Below are 20,801 nucleotides of genomic sequence, written 5' to 3' on the forward strand. Positions count from 1 at the left end.
GCTTTCATAAAGAAAATGAAGCTACAACTAGCTTTGCAGGACTGGGAGCAGACAATTGAAACAGCACATAGGTTGAGTATGAAGTAGCACACTACTAAATTATTTTCTTGCCATGTTTACACTCTAAGGACACTTTGAAACAAAAGTAGATAGGTTTCCATTCATCGTTAATGAATCTGAATTACTTGCATCAGTTTTTTTTAAATAGATTTCAAGGGAATTAAGTTTTATTAGAACCCAGCCTTGCAATTCTGTGAGGATACTACGTCAATACATGAATCCGTTTTGGATGGAAAAGGGTCTTTCTTCATATAGGCACGAAATAAGAGCTGTGCTTTCATTTTGATCCATGATGTAAAATGACTGCGAAATACAAGTTATTCTATTCCTGGTTTAGGATAAAATAGATGATTGAGCAAGGGTTTGGTTTGGTTTCTTTACATTCACCTTTTGTTTGGCTTTAGACTATTGCAGAAAGACCCCCTCAATTTAGAAGCCATAAGAATGGAGGCTCTGCATCATCTGTGCAGGGAAGGAAATATATCTGAGGTGAGTCTTTTTATTAGCAGAACGTTGAGCAAAACATAGTGCATGTGGCATCTAGCTCCTACAAAGGCTATCTTCTTTATGTATTCTCCTCATATACTTTGTCTGGTCATGTGCTGCACTGATCTGCAGGAGGTATATTCACCTATTCTGATTTGAATGGCTACTCCAGCTTATTGCTGGGGTGTTTTCTGGATGCCAAGGAAAAGATAATTTTTAACCTCCATCTTTCCAGAGAACAGGTGTCAAGCCAAACAGAAATGTGATCTGGACAGTTAACTGAGTCGTGTTGATTTGAATCATTGAAGTGATCTTTTTTGTTTTACTGCTCTTTTGATAAATTCATAAGTTATTGTAAGCCTTCCATTATTTTTAAATCTTTTATTAATTGAAATAAGGGAAATAATGAGGTCTTGTAGTGATAGATTTTTGGGAAGTAGGTCACATTTGTTACACCTGTGTTTTGTTCACCATTTTTTGACAATTACTGTGGGGTTTTTTCAGCTCTAAGAATCCTATGCTACTTTTCCTTCCACTCCCAAAATCCATGGTTTTGCACAGGCATATATGCATGTATTTTGTGTGTACGATGCTTGTGCCATTTTTAAGGAAGTTTTAAAATAGTTGATCTAAATTGGCAGCAAAAATTCATTCTATATTTTTTCTCATGCAAAAATACTGGTATAATTTACGTGAAAATTTAGCAAAAAAAATGTTCTCATTGTGTTGTAGGTGTTTTCAAGTTCTAGAAGAAAAGGTATTGACTTTGTTTAACACATTTTCAGTTATTACAAAGAACTCAGTCATTAGTCTACTTATAATCAAATTTAAGTCTAATGCACAATCATGGGAAGTATGGAGAAGTAGTGAGAATTGCTCACTTCACTCCAGGGAAGCCATCCGAAAGGAATCTTGCTGGACACAGTAGAGTGTTAAGTGAAGATTCTGGGGTAAAATGTCACATGTAACTAAGAGCCATGTCTAGGGAAAAATTTCAAGGCCAGTTTGATTTACACATTTCAGGTGCCTGCATCTAAAATCATATTAAAAAAACCTGTGTACCTTATTACTGTATGCCCAGAAAATGCCCTTATGTGTTTTGAGAAGCTAATGTTAAAAGTCTGAGCACTTGGAAGTGCTTTGCTTTTGAGCATGTGTGTCTTTATTACACTGAAGCCCCAACAGGATTCACAGATCAAATTCCTCAGACTATCTTGCTTTATGGGACTCCTCTGTTACATCAGACTTAGCTCAAGTCTTTCACCTTTTTAGAGCATGGATAAATGACACATGGTCTGCTTTATTGTCACTTTACTACCCCAAAGTATTTTCTTAGGAATTCTCAAGTCTAACTCCTTGCCCTGAAAACCTCTGAATTTGTATTTCAAGGTATTAGTGCATAGTAAAAATGTGGCTAGTTTTTAGTGAAAATTGTTCAATTGTCCTAATCTGTTAATTGTTTCTATTACTTATTATATTATTTCTTTTTCTCCAAGGCTTCAGCAAGACTGGGAGACCTAATTAAGGCACTGGATAGATTAGAGCCACGTAATTCTGAGCTATTCTGCAAAATGGCTTTAGCTTTCAGTAGAACAGTGAGTATGCTTTTTTTTTTTTCTTAAGCAGCATACAGCTATCTATATATCCTGGGTTTGTTCTATTTTTTGGTAGGCAAATGTTAAATGTTTACTAAAAAGTAGAAAATTGTGGACAGTTGAAATAGATTAACTCCTGTAGCCTTGGTAACCGCATTTTTCAAGCCTTATATTCAGTATGAATTGCAATGCTTAATCCATCTCCTTTCAAGAATGATTTTACTGTTTGCTTTTAAGTGAGAAACAGTGAAAATACTCTCAAATGTTCACCTACCATATTCTTACTGTAGGAAACTGATAAGGTTAATCACATAACCTTGGAAGTGAAGGTTTCTTTAAGCTCTGTATTTATCAAAAATTGCTGTAAGGAAGCATTCAAAGCAACTGTTCCTTATTGTATGGTATTATATATTTATGTTTGAATCCATCCCACTTTAATGTCACAATTTTTATAGACTTACTACAGACTAATTTATTCTTACATGAGATGTTGTCTCAACTGATCTGGCTACATTCAGTGTGTTTGTCTAATTGAATCCGAAAACTAAGAAAAACTTAAGGCTTAAAGATTGTTCTTACCATTAGTGTGGCCGGAACCAGCTCATCCTTCAACATACACAGACATTAGTTGAAAAAGCATTTGATTTGGCATCTGACAATGCAGAATTTGCTACTGAACTTGGCTACCAAATGATTTTACAAGGGAAAGTGAAAGAAGCTCTAAAATGGTACAAGACTGCTATGACACTTGATGAAACAAGTGTTTCTGCACTAACTGGTAAGGTCTTACACTTCCTTTTGATTTTTTACTGGACAATGCTTTTTTGATCAAATTTTCCTATTACTGGTAGTAGGAAAATCTAGAACTATTAGAACAGGAGCACTAGGTTGTATTTTCAGATTCATGGTGTGCTTTCTTCCTTGTAGCCAGTGTCTCCTTACTGGATATGTCTTTTGGTCTTCCTTTTTGAAAAATGAATCTTTTCTCTTCTAAATTAGAGCTCTCAAAGTAATAGTAGGAACAGACATTTTGCTGTATTTTACTTATTTTTTTATTTTATTTCTATAGTGCTTGGGAACTGGAGAACTCTTAGGCACTACAAAAATAAGAAAACCAAGGGCAGGTGATAGAACAAGCTGTCCGTGTCGTCATTTGTGTCCAAATTAGATTGAAAACCATAATCAAGTCAAAACATCATACTTCGGATGTATGTGTCACATCCAAAAAAAACCCACTTTATAATAAGTCCCATTTGTGTCAAAAAAATTGAGAGTAAATATGTCATATTTGCTTGACAGATTTCTCCCTGTATTTTTTTTTCTCCTTGACTATGCCATGGCCTTAATATTAAAACTTGAGATGGCAGGAGTGGTTTGTGTGTGCGCGTGAGGTTGTTTTCCTTCTTGTAGTTCTTCTGAATTTAGAGGCCAGACTTTATGGTGCTTCTGCTTAGTCTAGAACCACTTGAAGATTTACTATTTCTAAATGCTTTATAGCATATTAATGTATCAATCATGTATGATCTACCCATGGTTTTTCTGAGTATGTAAAATTTGCATTACCATAAGTCTCAATCCGTTCTTTCTTTTCATGTCACTGCTTTGTGAAGAGGTTGAGAGAAAAAGTTAATTCTGGAAAAGAAAGCATGTGCTTGACTAGGAAGGTGAATTGGCAGTGAAATCTTCCCATGTGTTACAGGAATTATCCGTTGTCAGCTAATACAAGGTCAATTAGAAGATGCGGAGCAGCAGTTGGAGTTTCTTAATGAAGTTCAACAGTCCATTGGGAAATCTGAGGTAGGAGACATCTTTCTTCACTGAGATACTCTGATTACAATCTGAACTGTGGCCTTCTATGACGTGTTCTATATTTCAGTCACTTGAGTAGAGCATTCTTAATGGACTACTGTTAAGTCTAAGTTTCTGTTTTTCTTCCTACTTAAGTTAATGTGTTGCTTAACTTTGCAACACAAGGCTGTTTGCTTGCAGAGCAAAAATATCATCACTTTCTAGCTGTGTTTGTTCTCTGAAGATGTTTGAAATGTGAAGGAGGGACAAATATTAATTATTTTCAGGATTTTGTGATCAGACAAATGTAAAGGTTCTTGCACAAATTAAAGGAATGAATTGGTAGAATAATCATCAAGTGTCCTTTGCAACATACTAAATGTCTTACAATATCCCTAAATACAAAGAAGAAGTGGCTAACATTAATAATTATGTAGTATTTTATGAGTAACAGATAAATGTATCTGGAATATGCAGAACGTTTGGGGTTTTGTGTTTTTGTTTCTTTTCTGTAGGAATTATCTTTCTTGCATGCAGTCCTAGCTATGAAAAAACATAAGAGACAAGAAGAAGTTACTGCTTTATTGAATGATGTTCTGGATACTCACTTTTCATCTTTGCATGGATTTCCTCTTGGCGTGGAATATTTTGAGAAACTAAACCCTGATTTCTTGCTAGAAATTATTAAAGAATATCTTAATTTTTGCCCAGCACAGGTAAGCAGCTGTAGATGACATCTGTTTAAGAATGGGAATTACTTCATTTTGAGATCAGTTAATCATGAAGCAAAGGATTAGAAAATTTTCCCTCTTAAAATGTGAATTTATTTGAAGTAAGAGTACATTTTAAGATATTACACCACTGTTTAGTCAAAGTAACGATAAAAATACATGTTTTGTGATGTGAGCAAGTGGCAGTAATGACATCTGAGGAAACTTGGGATATTTATTCCATGCACTCTGTAGTTGTACCGTCTTAGTATCTCTTAGGAAACTGTAATGATACAGTGAATAGAGCTATCTCATTGTGAAACTGGGATGTTCATACTGACCACCCTATTCATGATATTTTTGTTGGCTTAGGATATCTTTTCAATGTACATAAATTCCTTCTTTTGTGTGTTGGTAAAAATCAGTGGAATACTGCCTTTTTATATTATTGTTAATAATATTATTATTGTTGAAAAGTCTCACTTGCTTAGGAGGCTTAATTTTCTGTGGCTGAATTTGTGTGCTCTAGTTTTGGCAATGAAACCACGTAGAACTTAATAAATTGAATGGGGAGCTGACATCTTTAAGGCAGAAGAAACACATTTAAAGTTTCTTTAAATAGTGTCTTCCTTAAATAGATTATTCTTCTGAAATAGCTGGGAGCTGACTTCTGTTATCCTGTCATTATTTCTAGCCTAATTATAGACCCTTTCCATAAATATGTTTATGTAGAGTTTTAAAATCTTAACAGGAAAACAAGTAGCTTTCCGTTGCTATGAACTGCCTCACTGTCTATAAGAAAATGATAATGTTTGAAAGTCTAAAACATCAGTAGCAGTGACATTTTCATGTCACAGATGGAGATGATAAGAAGTGTCATTCTGTGAGGGACTTTCTCATCTGAAGACCTCCCTGGGATACGTTCCAGAAGTACTGAATGGCAATGATGGGTTTTAATTTGGAATTAAAACTGCTTTTCTGAATTGTTGCTCATAAAAAGATTTTTAGAAGAAAAGACAGGCTTTTGCTGAAGTTTCCTTTATCTCTTTATTGCAAAAAGGACTGTCTGGTGTTTGAAAGTGAGGAGTTAGCTAGGTGGTGGAGGCTTCCACTTCGATATTGGAGATTGCTGCTTCTCCAGGACACCCGTCCTGTGGAAATACTGTTTGTGGACAGAATGATGTTTAGGTTGCGTTTTCCTCTTTTAATGTATAAACCAGTTAGCAACTAGCTAAAGTAATAGAAGGAAATGAATAATGTTTATAATAAAGAGCAACTAAAACGTGGTATGTTGTACTAGCAGTTTGCATGAAAGTAGATATTTTTCAGCAGCTGTTTTCAGTTTGTTGCTAGCAATATGGTTATGTTCTGTGGTGTGGGATGAGGGTAGGCATGACAGGACCAGAACCTTTTCTTCCCAATCTTCTCATCATTCATTTCAGTTTCAGCTTTCTTGTAATTGAATTCATGGTACTGCTGTGTTGAATGAGTTGACCTGGTAATTCAGAATGTTTATGGCCTGACTCTTCTGCTTATGTCAGGTCTAAAGTGTTTTGTGACCCTTGAAAAATTTCAAAGATATTTTTTTTTTCTATTGCTTCACAATGACAGCTGCTTGGACTGAATGAAATAACAAGGCTTTGCTAATGCTCATTTGAGTTTAAAGTGAAGCTCAGACTTAAAATGAAATCTAAATCTAAGACCTGTTGACTCAAATGCTGGTTTTTATTAGTTTGTTGGGGTTCTTTTTGTATTGCTTACTTGTTTTTTTGCTCCTAGCCTACGAGTCCTGGGCAGTCTCCTTCACCCCTTCTCAAGCACTGTGCTTCAGTTCTTGAAACTGTTGTAAAAACTGTGCCTGGTCTTCAACAAGCTGTCTTTTTAATTGCAAAAGTGAGGTACTTGTCAGGTAATAGTTATATGAATGGTTAGTTAACCGCCTCTAGTTTATTTAATATAAAAAATTAATTTCATACTTGTGACACATAATGAATATTTCTTTCACTGCAGAACAATATGTTACAGCTAAGTGAAGAACATTTGCACTTCCCTTTTTTGTCATTTATATAAGAGTATCTTAATGGTACAGACATATAAATATAGTATTTTTTAATCTATTTCTTCCCAAAAAGTTAATTTATTGAATGATTTACAGATGGAACAATGGGAAAATATCATACCTTTGACCTGCTTTTGATTTCATGTCATAACCTTAAAATACTTTGTATGAGTTTATTCACTAGATGCTGACATTTATTTAAAAAAAAATAGGTGACTAAAAATGCTACATATATAACCTCTGTATTTCATATCAACTGCTTTTTCACTTTCCCTTCCTTTCCCCACTTCCTAGGGGATATTGAAGCAGCCCAAAATAATCTACATTACTGTCTGGAAAGGAACCCTTCTTATGCAGATGCACACTTACTGATGGCCCAGGTGTATTTGGCTCAAAACAATACCAAACTATGTTCTCAGTCCTTAGAACTTTGTCTAAGCTATAATTTTGAGGTGAGTTGAACAAAAGAATCAAATAATTTTATTCAGTCAGTCATCTGAAGGTGTATGGTTTTGTATGTAATAATTTTCAGCTCAACTTTGTATAACTCTTCCACTACAAATTTAATGTCTAAATGTTTATACGAATGTGGTATCTGAATATTTATCAAAGAAATGACGATGAGGACAAAACTAACACCTCACTAATTTTACTTTATGTGTCTTATACATGGCTGTATGGGATTTTTGATTTGTTGACATCAGTGGAACTTTATGTAGGATTAGTAGAGAGTTGGGAACACTGTACACACACCCCAAATTAGGTCTGAGTTGTGCCCAAGTGTCTTGAGACCACTTACCTGAAAATTACCATTTCTTTGCAAGCGTGTCCCATCTTGCTTTCTTCCTCCAGGTGATACAAGAATGCTGAAGATTAATTAGGTACCTAATTGAGGTCCTTGCTATTTCACAGAGCTATATTTTCCTTACAGACTTCTATTTTCACATGAAGTATGTTTTATAAAGGTGAAGAATGGCATGCAGGACTTGTGCCAAATAATGATTGTATACTTCTTTCAGTCAATAGCCTGGTGAAGTGTGCACACAGCAGCATGGGAGACACTCAGAATACTTAAAATTCAGTCTAGTCTGAAATAAAGCAGCAGTGAATGTTTTTCTATCCCAAAGTCTCATCCCTTGTAATAGTTTTTCTTTGTAGTTAAAAACTTACTAAATTACTACTTTGCGTATTCTGAAAATTCTTATATTTTCATCATTAAATTTCTGAAATTGAATTTGTGTATATTTGGAGGAAAAAAGAAACCAAAGTCAATATTAAAACAAATCTTGCAAGGGGTATGAATACTTCACATCAAGTAAAATTTAGAAACTCTTTATATTTTTTTAGGTGAGAGAACATCCTGTGTATCACTTAATTAAGGCCCAAACCCAAAAGAAGGTGGGAGAAATATCAGAAGCTATTAAAACCTTACAGATGGCAAGGAATTTGCCTGGAATGAGAAAACCTACAGCTTTCTCAAAAACAAAAGGAAAAAGTATTGAAATTGATGCAAGTGATCGTGTGTCTGTGTTCCTAGAGTTGGTAGAAGCTCATCGTTTGAATGGAGAACCGGTAAGATGGCAAGCTTGTTAAAATACAAAACACACCTGAAAACAATTCCCTCTTCCCATTCCCATTTCTATTAGTTCAGAATAGAAAGCCATCACTTCTTTTACCAAGAGGATTTACTTAGTGAAATTTCCAGCATGTGAATATGGGAGAACTTAAGTACAGCGGGGGAAAAAATACCTCCTTGCAGGTGCTCAGTTTTGAGACTACATAAACCATCTGATTTGAGAACTTAAGTACAGCGGGGAAAAAATACCTCCCTGCAGGTGCTCAGTTTTGAGACTACATAAACCATTTCATACTGTTGATGTTCATTTGCTGGGATGTAGATCCCTGTTTTGTTGTCAGAATGCTATTAGCAGTAGTTTGGGTCACATCTTTGTGTAGCAGCATCCCCACTATCAGCTGTGTCTGGATAAGCAGTAGGACACTACGTATGTGTAAGAATATAAGAGAAGCCATACAGTCCTGTGGTTTGGAGGCCAGCCTGCTCAAAGCAGGAGCTGTTAGAGCAAAGTGCTAAAGACATTCTCTAGTTGAAGTTGTATATATGCAACGCAAATGTAATTTTCTCTACTAAAACTTTTTTTAGTAGTCTGTATCACAGGAGTTATATTTAAAGAATCAAAAACATTATAGCAAAACAAGTGGATACTATGGTCTGGATTTTTTGTGATTTTTTTGGTTGGTTTGCATAATGCCTATGTCTTCATGAGGTCTTTACTTTTGGCTGTTCAACAACAGGAGCTAAGTTAATTCTGTTGTTTTTATAATTTGCAGCATGAAGCTGCTATAGTCATCCAAGATGCCATTAATGAATTTTCTGGAACTCCTGAGGAACTAAGAGTTGTGATTGCAAATGCAGATCTGGCAATTGCTCAAGGAGATGTGGAACATGCCTTGACTATGCTCCGAAATATTACACCTGAACAGCCTTATTTCGTACAAGCTAAAGAAAAAATGGCAGATATTTATCTCCAGTATAGGAAAGATAAGAAGTTATATGCCACCTGCTATAGGTAAAAGTTTGTGGTATGCATAAATAGTTGCCTAGATGTTGACTGATAGCATGATGAACTCATTTTTTCTTTCTACTGCAATAAATAAGAAATATTTAGTGACATAAATTCATTTGAGTAAATGTGGTAACTTTTAAAATGATAATTGGAAGTCTTACTTTGAAAAGATATTTCAGATTTTTTTTTTTTATTTAGTTTCAGAAATAAAAACTAAAATCTGCAGAGGATAAAATTGTTGTGCCCTTCTCTTGTTTAGATACCAGTATTGACATGTTAAATACTGAGCAAGTTTTGTCTTCTGTTTCCAGTGACCTAGTAGAAAAACTGCCAAGTGCTCATACTTTGCTTCTTCTTGGTGATGCATACATGAATATTCAAGAGGTAAGTGCTTGCTAGAGGTGAATGGAATATTTGAGTCATTTGTTGACTTTGTCTAGTTGAAACGTTGTGTCATGCTGACTCTTACTGATTGGTGTTTGTCAAACAGAAACTGCTTTAGGATGTAAAATAATATAAAAAATATTGACTACTACGTAGCTGTTTAAATTAAAAGAAAAACTGTTGAAAATACATTTCTTCTATAAGCTTACTTGGTGAAAGTCAAGGAGGGAATGTTTTCTAGAAGAACACTGTCTCATAAGACTAACAGAGTGAGAGGTAAATTAAAATCACAAAGAAACAGGAGATGTTTAGAAGTGTTCTGAAACTTTGAATAATTCTAGGTAACTTAGTTCTCATGCTGATGGCTTCACTTAAATTTTTAAATTATGTAGTTCTTATACATTTTTTGCATCCTTCACTATCTTGATGAACTGGAAATACTATTTAGTGTTGGCAGAAGACAATGTAGTCAAGTGGATATAGGAATTTGAAGGCTACACATTTAAATTCATATGTTGAAAAAATAGATTGAGTTAGGACATGCAACTGATAGTTTAGATTACTAGTTTGGAGATCTGTAGGTAATTAATGGTTGTTTGTATATTAATGTTTGCATGTAGTTTTCTCCTTAATGGAGAATTATCACGCAGAGTAGAATTTGTTTGATCTGCTGTTGCGTGGCTAGAGGAGAAAAACGGATGGTGATCCAACAGTAATGTGTTTGCCTCTTTGTTAACTAGTGCAGATAGTAGTAGAGAAATTGCAGTGAAAAAAGAACGAAATTTATTCAAACTCATTTGTTTGCCAAGTTCTCTCCATGGTTTTTTTTAGCATGAAAATGTTGATTTACACAGGCTTTAGACTTCCTGCAGTTTTATAGTCACCATTCTTCTCTCAGAAGTACTGGAGCGTATGAATCAGTAGTGCTTGGCAGTCATTCCTGGAGTTGTTACCAGATTTTGTTTTCTTCATACAGTTTTTATCTCAATCCTTGACTTACACATGTTTATATTTTACTGTTGAAGCCTGATGAAGCCATAGAAGTCTATGAACAGGCCTTGAAGAAAAATCCAAAAGATCCATCTTTAGCAAGTAAAATTGGAAAAGCCCTAATCAAAACACATAACTACTCAAAGGTATTCTATAAGTACTGTATTAGGTTATTGACTACTGTGTTAACATGTGGGCTTTGCTTGACAGGTTGGGTAAAATATTATATTTCAGAGTGCTAAAACAGACATTGTATCCTGAAAGTAAGTTTTTAGATTCCCTTCAGAGCATCTGGCCAAAGGCACAGTTGGTGGATCCATGCATTGGTGGATTCAAATCTGTTGAATTGTAGTTCTGGTGACTTGCAGTGGGTTTGGGCCTGCACTCAAAACGATGTTTTATTATTCTCCATTGGAAAAAGTAAAGAAAACTCTAAACAACATGTCATTAAGTACCTAAGTAACAAGGTTGTTGTCTTTAAGATTTGTCTTCAAATTATGCACAAATTCTTGCTTCTTCCTTCAAGGCAATCGGTTACTATGAGGCTGCAGTGAGAAATGGTCAACAAAACTTCCTTTGCTATGATTTGGCTGAGCTTTTAATGAAACTGAAGCAGTACGAACAGGCAGAAAAAGTACTTCAGCAAGCTTTAGATCATGAGCCTGGTAGGACTGTTACTAATTCACAGGAAAACATACAATTTCTACTGTTATTTGTGTTTTCTGCATGATTCTAAGATGGAAACGAGTTCATGTGCACTTCATTTGCAGTGGTTTAATTACATTTATTAACCTTTGTGGCTATCTGAATAGAGAAACAGTATTGTTAGTAGTCCATTCTGTAAGTTTTTCTTATGTCACTGTATCACTTCCATGCTTTGCAGGAGCATGTTGCTTTTCCATCTTGTTTACTTCTTACTGAAAAAAATCCTCTGATTTAACATTGTATTCCTGTCCTAGTTAAGCCTTTGAGGATCTGGCTAATTTAATAGTCATGCTCAAGACAGCTTGATTTTTCTAGTGTGGAAAAATAATTAGCAGTAAATACAGTTTGCCCCATGTACTTTAAAATCTTCTCTTCTGTCTTAAAATGAAACAAAGTCTTTTTTTAATGTCTTTTTTTTATGTCAGTTCCTTCAAGAGTAATGTTTGTTTAATGTCATTCTTACAGTTAATGAATTGTCTTCTCTGATGGAAGATGTACGTTACCAGGTACTTCTGGCAAAAATTTACAGCAAAATGGAGAAGATTGACAGAGCTATTGTTTCATTACAACAGGTAAAGGGGAAAACCAAAAGTACCCATGAAAACTCAGTGTCCTCGTGTTTACCCCAGGTTCACTTTCATCCCATATTCTAATCATAATATTCGTGTGAATGTGGAAAATGAGTTTATGATAAAGCACCAGTGACTGCTGCGAAATGTGAAGTACATAAGGCACTAAAAAGTCTGAGCTTTTTGCAAGCAGTGTTATCTGAGTTTTAGATCAGAATGCAGGCTTTTACTGCAAGCCTGGAGCCTTACTATGCCTTCATTTGTGTGTGGAGCATAGTTTTAGCATATCAGGTGAAAATTAAATTGGCCTTGAGGGCAGCTAGATTACATATCTTTAACTCAGCATTGAAAACCATTCACAGAGCAAAATGGAACAGCTTTCAGTGGATACCTGTCGTTTTGTTGTACTGCTAAACAGCAGTATTAGTATTAAATAGCAATAATAAGATCTGTTCATTCTGGAGTTCAGTATTATCCCCTCAGACTGAGGCTTGAAAGAACAAAGTTGGAAGCTAGAGGTTTAATCCCTTAGAAAATGCTTTCTCAACAAAAAGGTTTAGCAAGAGGTCAGTACATTCTGTTCCGTTTATACCTCCACTGTGAAAGTGAAGGTAACAGAAATGGTAAGCCTTGGTAGCATCTTCTGACCAGCAAGACAAGTCTGCAGATTGGTTAGAAACGTAATTATATGTAAGGGTTTAAATACCAATATCAGTAGGATTTATCTTTGTTAAATTCTTACTTCTTTTTTCCTTATAATGTACTCTTTTGTTTCTCAAAGTTGACTTTTTCTCCCCAATTCTCCTTTAGTAAAATTCCCCCTAAGCAGTCTCCTTCTCTTACTCTTTTCTTTACTTCTTTAGTTCTTCCAGGTTTCTCACTATATCACATTTCAAAAAACTTTCTGTCCTTTTGGGTTTTTTTGTTGTTTTTATTACTGCCCTCGAAAATGTCCTTTCTTGTACCCATTCTCTTTGAAATATTTTCCTCTTCCTTTTCATGCCACATTCACTTACACAAAAACACCTGCATTTTGATTTTGGCAGGACTAACTGCTCAGTCATGTTGCTGCATCTTAAAAAGGCTTCTTCCCTTGGTTTTCAGAGAGATGTTAGAAGTTCTCCCCAGATGTTGTTTTGTGTTTTAGTTCTAATTCCCTGCTAGGCAAAATGGTGGGGGTGTAGGAAGCAGAATAGTATTAGTGCTTCCTTCTCTTAAAAAATTTAAGTACACCGTTTTATAGTAGATGATAGAAAATTAATTTCTTTGACAATTTTTGACTGCTCACTGCTTTGCCCACACCAGGCTCGGGAATTACAAGGCAGAGTGCTTAAACGGGCTCAAGTAGAACAGCTGGATGCAGTTCCTGCACAGAAACAGTTAGCAGCTGAGATTTGTGCTGAGATTGCAAAACATTCGACAGCCCAGCGAAACTATGAAAAAGCAATTAAATTTTACAAAGAAGCCCTTGTTCACTGTGAAACCAATAACAAGGTCAGTTCTCCCTCGGACTATTTTGCATTGTTTTTCCATTCAGTTTTTAGATGTAGCAAAACATTTTTCCAATTATCCACCGAATAGAATAATTTGCAATTATTTCTGCTTCATGATATACATAGAACCTTGAAGTTTCTCTCCTTCTTTGCTTATCATGATAGAATACTTGCATGTACTGCTAACTTCTGTATCTTACACAAACTCCTGACTCAAGAGGTGTCTGCATGCACTCACAGTGAGCCTGTCTTCAGGTACCAGTAATGATGCAGATTGTTTCAATCTTGCTTGGTGCCGGTCCTCTGAAATGAACTCCCAGTGATTTTGGTCAGACAGACAATTTCTGTCTTTTCTTTGTCTGCTTCAGCAGTTTTAGACTTTTATCTGGACTTGGTAGGATTCTGATTTTAGTCACAAAATACTGCTGTTCTTGAGCAGGATTGTTTTATTGCTTCTCTCTTCTCTGCACTGTCTCTTTCCCACGGATTGATAAATACAGGTAAATTTGGATTTATTTTTATCCTCCTCTTCCTTCTTATCATTTCACAACCCTGGGCTTTGGAGATAAGAGAGGGAGAAACAAAAGTCTTAAGAAATTTATAATGAGCATGAAAATTAAGTGTCAACTTTAGTGAGGTTTTCTTTTAGATTAAAAATAAATAAATACAATTTTTGTTCATTTGTCATTATTTTCTGTCATAATTATGGTATATACTTAGGTGTATGTGAAGATTTCTTATTCTGATGGTTGTTACTGAATAGTTGTCACATGCACCAGCTGCTAAATTACCAAATTATCAGCTTATCACCTAGTTTTAATATTTGAACTTGTGTGTTATGGTTCCAAGAATCTAGGTCAGCGTATTTGAGACAGACTTTGCTCAAGGCAACTTTTAAGAATGATATGGAGAAAAAAATACATCGGAAAAGTAATAAAAACATCCTTAAAATGGTGACTTCTCCATTCCACCTTTAAGAGCAAGGAGATTGCCTGTCATGGTACAGGTACAGCTGTGGCTTTTGTAAAGCCTTATTTTGTCTTTCATACCAGCACTGAAATGCCAGCATGGCATTTCCCTTCAGTTCTTGCTAAAATCATACTTTCGAGAGATTTCCATTGTTACAAGATGTAGACATCTGTAGTGAATATCTGTTAGATATTACTGAAGGTTTTTGCTTTAATCCTACTTTGCTAGCAACACAGAATACAGTGACATCTTAGAAATCGAAGTCTGAATTTCTGATGAATAACTTGTTGCCTACTTGTTGAGTAATGAAAGCAAAATATTTTATTATCCACAACAAGTATAAAGGAGTTATCTCTATTTTTATAGTTTCAGTAGATTTGAACTTGTTTTCTTCTCTCCATTTCTAAAAACATCTCTAGTACAAGATTAGAATTGAATTCTTTTAGATTACAAAATAAAATTTTGAGCTGTTAAAATCCACCTGTTTCTTGGTGCCTTTAGAGTTTTATTTTCCTTAAAATTGTATATAGAAATAATGGAAATTTCTTTAAAGCTGTCTGTACCTTGTTTCATCAGAACTAAATCTTCTATATTTTAGCCAAAGTAGCCCAAAATGGATTGAAACACTACATTAAACGATTTATTCAGGTAAATGTGAACAGGTTGCACTCCATGTCATAGGAGAGTTGTGTTGTGTTGTTTTGTTTTACATGAGTAAATCTGGTAGGTCGTACCCTCCCTTTGTTTACCCGATCAGGTAAGAGGCAACGCAGTTTCCACATGGAGACTTGAAGTAGATCATGGATTGCATTGTGCACATAATTTCATAGTATCGTTGTTTGTGTTGGAGTTGAAAATTTAGAGACCACTTCCACTCACTGGAATCTAGTGTAGAACTCCAATTTAGCTGGCTTTTTTCAGCAAGTATTCCTTGACTCCAAGACTGCTTTTTGGTATTTTGAGTTGTGCACATAAGAACGGCAGCTTAAAGAATGCTTTCATAGTTAAAGTTCTTACATGCGTGCATTTTATATATCATTTCAGTGCTTACCCACCTGCTTTTCTGTTTCAGAATTACATGGTATATGTTTGAGTATGAACAGAATAGGAAGTAGGAAGAAAACAGTTGTTAAAAACTGTGCAAGTAGACTGCATGTCCTGAACAGGATGTTCAAAACACTGTTCTGATTCAGAAGTGCCTTTCACAAGTGTAACTAGCGAAAGAATTATGATGCAATTATAAATGCCTCCCTTTTGGAAACAAAATCAAAACACCTTTAAGTAGGAGTGACATTGCTTACTGTTTATCTACTGCTAATTTTGCTTTGTGATCAGTTTACCTTCTGTTTGCTTCAAAAAAAACTTGATTAAATCTGTGGTAACTCATGTTTATAAACTTTTCTGTGGCATTTTATTCAGAATAGTCTATGATGGGACTTCAGCTTTAAGAATGTAGGCTGGTGTACATTTCAGTTTGTCAATATTTACTCTGTGGTGGCTTCTCAGAAATGGATTCACAGAGTCTTAATGTGGTAGGTTGGAAATACAAATAAAAAAATAGTTTCTTCTGAAACTTACTTGTACTCCAGAATTAATTGGTGAATATTAATGAGGTATTTGGTTTTTTCAATACATTTAAAATTACTTTCACTTATATTTTTCCAAGAACATTATTCTTACAAAAATACTGGTGTCTTCAGAGCAATACTATCTGAGCAGCCCTGTTTTCAATGTGCCTTCAGAATATCCCTCAGAAGAAGTAAGGCTTTGTGTGTTTTAAAGGTGAGGGAATGAAAATGGATTGCATTAATTGACCAAGAGCCCACAGGAAACAACAGAGATGGCTCTCTCTTTAGTAGAGATACAATTTTCCCCTGAAGTCCTATAATATCAGGTTGATACTCAGAACTGAACCAACTTTTTTCATCTTTAAATTACATACAGTTAAATATTTTAATATACAGGCAATGTTGGAGCTTGCGCGTTTATATCTTGCACAAGACGATACTGATGCCTGTCAGCATCAGTGTTCCTTACTGCTGAAGAATGACCAAGATAATGAAGCAGCAACGATGGTACGTGCTATTATACTAATCCTGCATCAATTTTTTTTGAAGTTTTCATGCCTGCAATATGGTATATTCGTAAAGCACTACTTTTAAGAAAGCCTACAGCTTGTGATTTCAAAATAATGTGAAAAATCCATGGCAGCAAAATGGTTTTCTGTTTATGCCAGCTGATGCTTCAATATGAAGTTTCTACAGTCATAGCCACCGTTCTATCTCAATATAAAATGTTTCTTTAGAAGTAGAGGAAAAAGTAGTAGTAGTAAGATTGGCTAAAGTGTGGCTCAGTGCATGTTCTGTTGATAATTGACTAAAGCTCAAGGAAGAAGATATATTTTTAGCACAGTAATATTAAAACAATTTTGTTTTAAGTTCTAGAAGAAAAGATCTATGTACTTAAGGTAATTTTACAGCCTCATTCAACCTTAGTTAATCATATTCCTACTTAACAAGACTTAATCACAGCTGCAGGTTCCCTGTCCGGGACTTGTATACTTCTTGGCCTAAAAGACAGCTCAATAGACTGAGCAACTTCTGATGTAACACACTAGGAGCAAATTATTTCAAGATGGGAATAATTTATTTTCTCATAGCAGTCTAACATCTGAAATTTATTCTAGTATGGTGCATGAACAGAAGTAATCGCACTCTTGAAATATGTGATTAAATCTATCCTATCGTAGCTACCTATCAGTAGAGAGAAACTGAAATGAAATAACTCGTTTTACTTTCCCTGCTGAAGTGAGCTGCCATCTTTCTTTTTCCCTAACTTTAAACTAACTTTGCTTTTCCATGTGCTTAATCTGCAGTTACGGAAAATAAAATTAGGAGTAAAACTATGCAATGGTAAAAAGATCTTTTTGAAAGATTTGGCAGACTGCTTAATTACCTTTTAATTTTCACCTTATGTGCAAAGGTGTCCCTGTAACTGTTCGTTATTACCCTGTGTGTGTTGTATATAGTGTTTGTTTCCCAGAGAGTAATAAAAAGTCCAACTAATTTTACTTCTTGTGCAACTCTTGCAGCACTTTAAAGCTACATTTTCAGCTCTGCACTTCACATAACCAGAGTTCATTATTCGTAATTTTTACTTTATATTCTCACAATTTGTAATATCTTGTTTTGTTTTCTCTAAATCGTTCAATACTGTAGATGATGGCTGATCTCATGTTCAGGAAGCAAGATTATGAACAAGCTGTGTTTCATTTCCAGCAGCTCCTAGAACGCAAGCCAGGTGAATATTTAGCAGTGGTACTTTTAATTTGTTCCAATACATAGTTCTAACAAGACAGAGGAATAAATGGCTCAAAAATTCTTTGCCTCATTAGAAAGAAATGTGTTATTTATAATATAATGGTTACTAAAGCCAAAGACCATTACTGTATATAAAACATAAAGATACTGTAGGGGAATATGAGAAAATTGCTTCTCGTAGATACAGTAATTTACTTTGCTGTAATGCAATTTGCATGGTTTACATTAAGCCAAATACAAATAGGGTGTTATTTACTTGTTCCCTGTAAAGCACTTTCTTTGGTATTAAAAATACCAAGTGAATGAATATAAAGATAATATTTTATTTGAAGACTAATAAAGGAAACTTGTGTGGACAGTAGAAAGTTTTTTTTAGCAATTTTCAAGTTGTGACCAGAGAGAAAGCTACTAAAATCTATTTAAATTGTACTATAATGAATGTAAAGCTTTCTAATGGACTTTGAAAGAAGTCAGGAGAGTGCAATAAATGGTTTTGAGTGCTTTTGAAAGTGAAATACAATTATACTTCTATAAAAACCTGTATAAAGATATTGCAAATATCACTTGACATCTTTATTCTTGTATTTGAGTTTATGCAATATATCTTATTTATTAAATCATACCTCATTTTTATATGTGAAAAAATTAAGGCAGGCTCTTTATTTCTTAAGTTATTCATACAGCAAATAAATAGAATTACAGTGTCCTAATTATTTCTGTATTTAGATAACTATGCAACCCTGTCTCGATTAATTGATCTGTTAAGAAGAGCTGGGAAATTAGAAGAAGTCCCAAGATTTCTTTTAATGGCTGAAAAACATTCTTCCCGAACAAAGCTTGAAGCAGGATTTCACTACTGCAAAGGACTGTATCTTTGGTACTTGCAATTATAATTAAGATGAGGTTTATTTGACTATGTAGTATGTATTTAAATTCAATTTTTTGTCATCCGTTATCATGTAAAGGTGCTGTGTTGATTTAATTAAGTTGTCAGGATTTAAGCAAGGATCTCAGTTTCTCTGAATCTCTCAGGATGTTCTTCTGGGTTCAGTAATGTAATACGATTTATCTTCAAATTTTAGAACTTCTCAGACTATTTTTAGTTTGCAAAACCAAGTTTCTTGCAATAGTATGTTCAAACCTTGCAGTATCAGTGTGTGTGCAGTTGGGTCATCTGTTTTTAAATACTTGGGTTTCTTGGGATTTGGGTGGAATTTGGAGCAGAGAATTTTACTTGCCCAGCTTTAAATATTTTAACTATCCATGTAGGTACACAGGTGAACCTAACGATGCACTGCGGCATTTTAATAAAGCTCGAAAGGACAGTGACTGGGGACAGAATGCAGTCTACAACATGATTGAAATTTGTTTGAACCCAGATAATGAAACTGTGGGTGGAGAAGTCTTTGAAAATCTTGATGGTGATATAGGGTAGGTGAATTAAATAAATATTGCATGGATTCTTCTGTCATCTCCTTCTTCTTTGCCCCTTGACAATGTGCCTTAAATGCTAGAACTTTGAGATCATCTAATGTTTTGACTATTCTGTGTTACTGTGAGAGACCATTCTATACTGTAATAAGTGAGTCTCAAGCAGAAAATGGAGAAGATTTTCTCTGGTATGCTGGTCACTTGCAGTGTTACAAACAGCTTGTTGGGTTTGGAATTGCTGTTGTTGAAGAGACTCAATATAGAATGCCTACGTACCAGAGCCATTTTTCTACAAAATGGCATGTCTTTAGCACAGAAGCAGTTCTAACTTGTAATTAATCTGGTGTGTATTAAAAAAAAAATCTTCTATGAACATTTTCTTTCTGATAATAGTAATTCAACAGAGAAGCAGGAGTCTGTGCAGTTGGCTGTAAGAACAGCAGGAAACCTGCTGAAGGAGCTCAAGCCTCAAACCATTCAAGGTCACATTCAACTGCGAATCATGGAAAATTATTGTCTCATGGCAACCAAACAAAAGTCAAATGTTGAACAAGCACTGAAGACTTTCACTGAAATAGTTGTAGCTGAGGTTAGTAACATGTCTCATTTCCTCACTCTTCCCTTTCATACTTACTACAATTTTTTAACTAGTCTTGCAGTTTACGTTCAGCAATAGTGGCTATTCAGCAACAGTTCAGCTATTTGCTCTAAGGATTATTTTCCTATCAAAGAGTATTTTATGTAAAATTTGAAAAAAACGTTCCTGAAATAACAATGTATTTTAGGAGTTTTCAGTTGAATTGCAAATTTAGAACACAACTAAATGCTAATATTGCTAGTTAATGAAATTTGAGTAGGCTATTTGGCTGCTGGGCTTGTTTTTTAATTCCCAGGCTTGCCAGCAGCAATGTCTTACGACATAAGTCTCTACAGTGCTTCATGGCAATTTGACAGCATGTAGACTGCAGGACAAGATTATCCATCATCTTAAAATTCATCCTTATGATAGAAATCTTCAGTATTTTATAACTCTTTGTAGTTATTAGTTTTAGGCTTAATAATGGATGTTCCTGTTACCAGCAACTTTAATCAAATTTTATTTCAGCAGGTGTAGACAGATTTAGTCCATCAGAATGCCATAAAATGTGTAAGTTGCTACTACTCTTTAACCATGTGCTAAACTGCACCTTGTCTGAGGCAAGTATACCGATGCTGATCTTCTGTATAAGGCAGTTCTGAGAATCACAAACAAGGTGTCTCTCTGCCTCCAGTACTGGCTTCCCAATCCTGCACTGAATTGATCTGAGATCCTGCGAATGTGGCATCTTTTTCTCGTGGTGACAGTTCCAGTAGGAAGAATGCTGCAGTTTATTTATTCTTCCCTCTAGGGTTGCGTAAAAAATACAGCTTTAATCTCTTCAGACTTCTGAGATTATTGATCCATGATAGGTGTGGCTATTGAGTGAGAAGGGGGATGAGCTTATTATGTGGAACAGGAGCTTTTGGTGGGATTTTTTTTTTTCAGCCCACTGTGACAAATGTATTTACAGCACAACCTTAGAAAGAGATGTAGAGACAGAATACCAACAGTGAGTCAGGAGCACTGAGAAGGAGAAAGAAGTATTTCAGTTAGCCACTGATAGAACTACTCTCTGCA

General features: G+C 35.0%; 1 protein-coding gene across 1 annotated transcript in view; it reads left to right on the forward strand.

Annotated features, from left to right (window-relative positions):
* Positions 1-20,801, forward strand: part of TTC21B (tetratricopeptide repeat domain 21B) — a 36,527-nt gene that overhangs the window by 6,255 nt on the left and 9,471 nt on the right. The window contains 20 exon segments of the mRNA XM_008634863.2: positions 1-71; positions 465-549; positions 2,043-2,141; positions 2,727-2,919; positions 3,841-3,938; positions 4,445-4,645; positions 6,419-6,548; positions 6,993-7,150; positions 8,046-8,270; positions 9,048-9,286; positions 9,595-9,667; positions 10,693-10,803; positions 11,184-11,322; positions 11,828-11,934; positions 13,237-13,425; positions 16,358-16,468; positions 17,612-17,693; positions 18,440-18,590; positions 18,983-19,144; positions 19,538-19,733. The exon segment at positions 1-71 is cut by the window's left edge and continues 29 nt beyond it. Of these exon segments, the coding sequence (XP_008633085.2) occupies positions 1-71; positions 465-549; positions 2,043-2,141; positions 2,727-2,919; positions 3,841-3,938; positions 4,445-4,645; positions 6,419-6,548; positions 6,993-7,150; positions 8,046-8,270; positions 9,048-9,286; positions 9,595-9,667; positions 10,693-10,803; positions 11,184-11,322; positions 11,828-11,934; positions 13,237-13,425; positions 16,358-16,468; positions 17,612-17,693; positions 18,440-18,590; positions 18,983-19,144; positions 19,538-19,733 (2,820 nt within the window).

Source organism: Corvus brachyrhynchos, unplaced genomic scaffold, assembly GCF_000691975.1.
Source record: "Corvus brachyrhynchos isolate BGI_N302 unplaced genomic scaffold, ASM69197v1 scaffold255, whole genome shotgun sequence".
NCBI lineage: Eukaryota > Metazoa > Chordata > Aves > Passeriformes > Corvidae > Corvus > Corvus brachyrhynchos.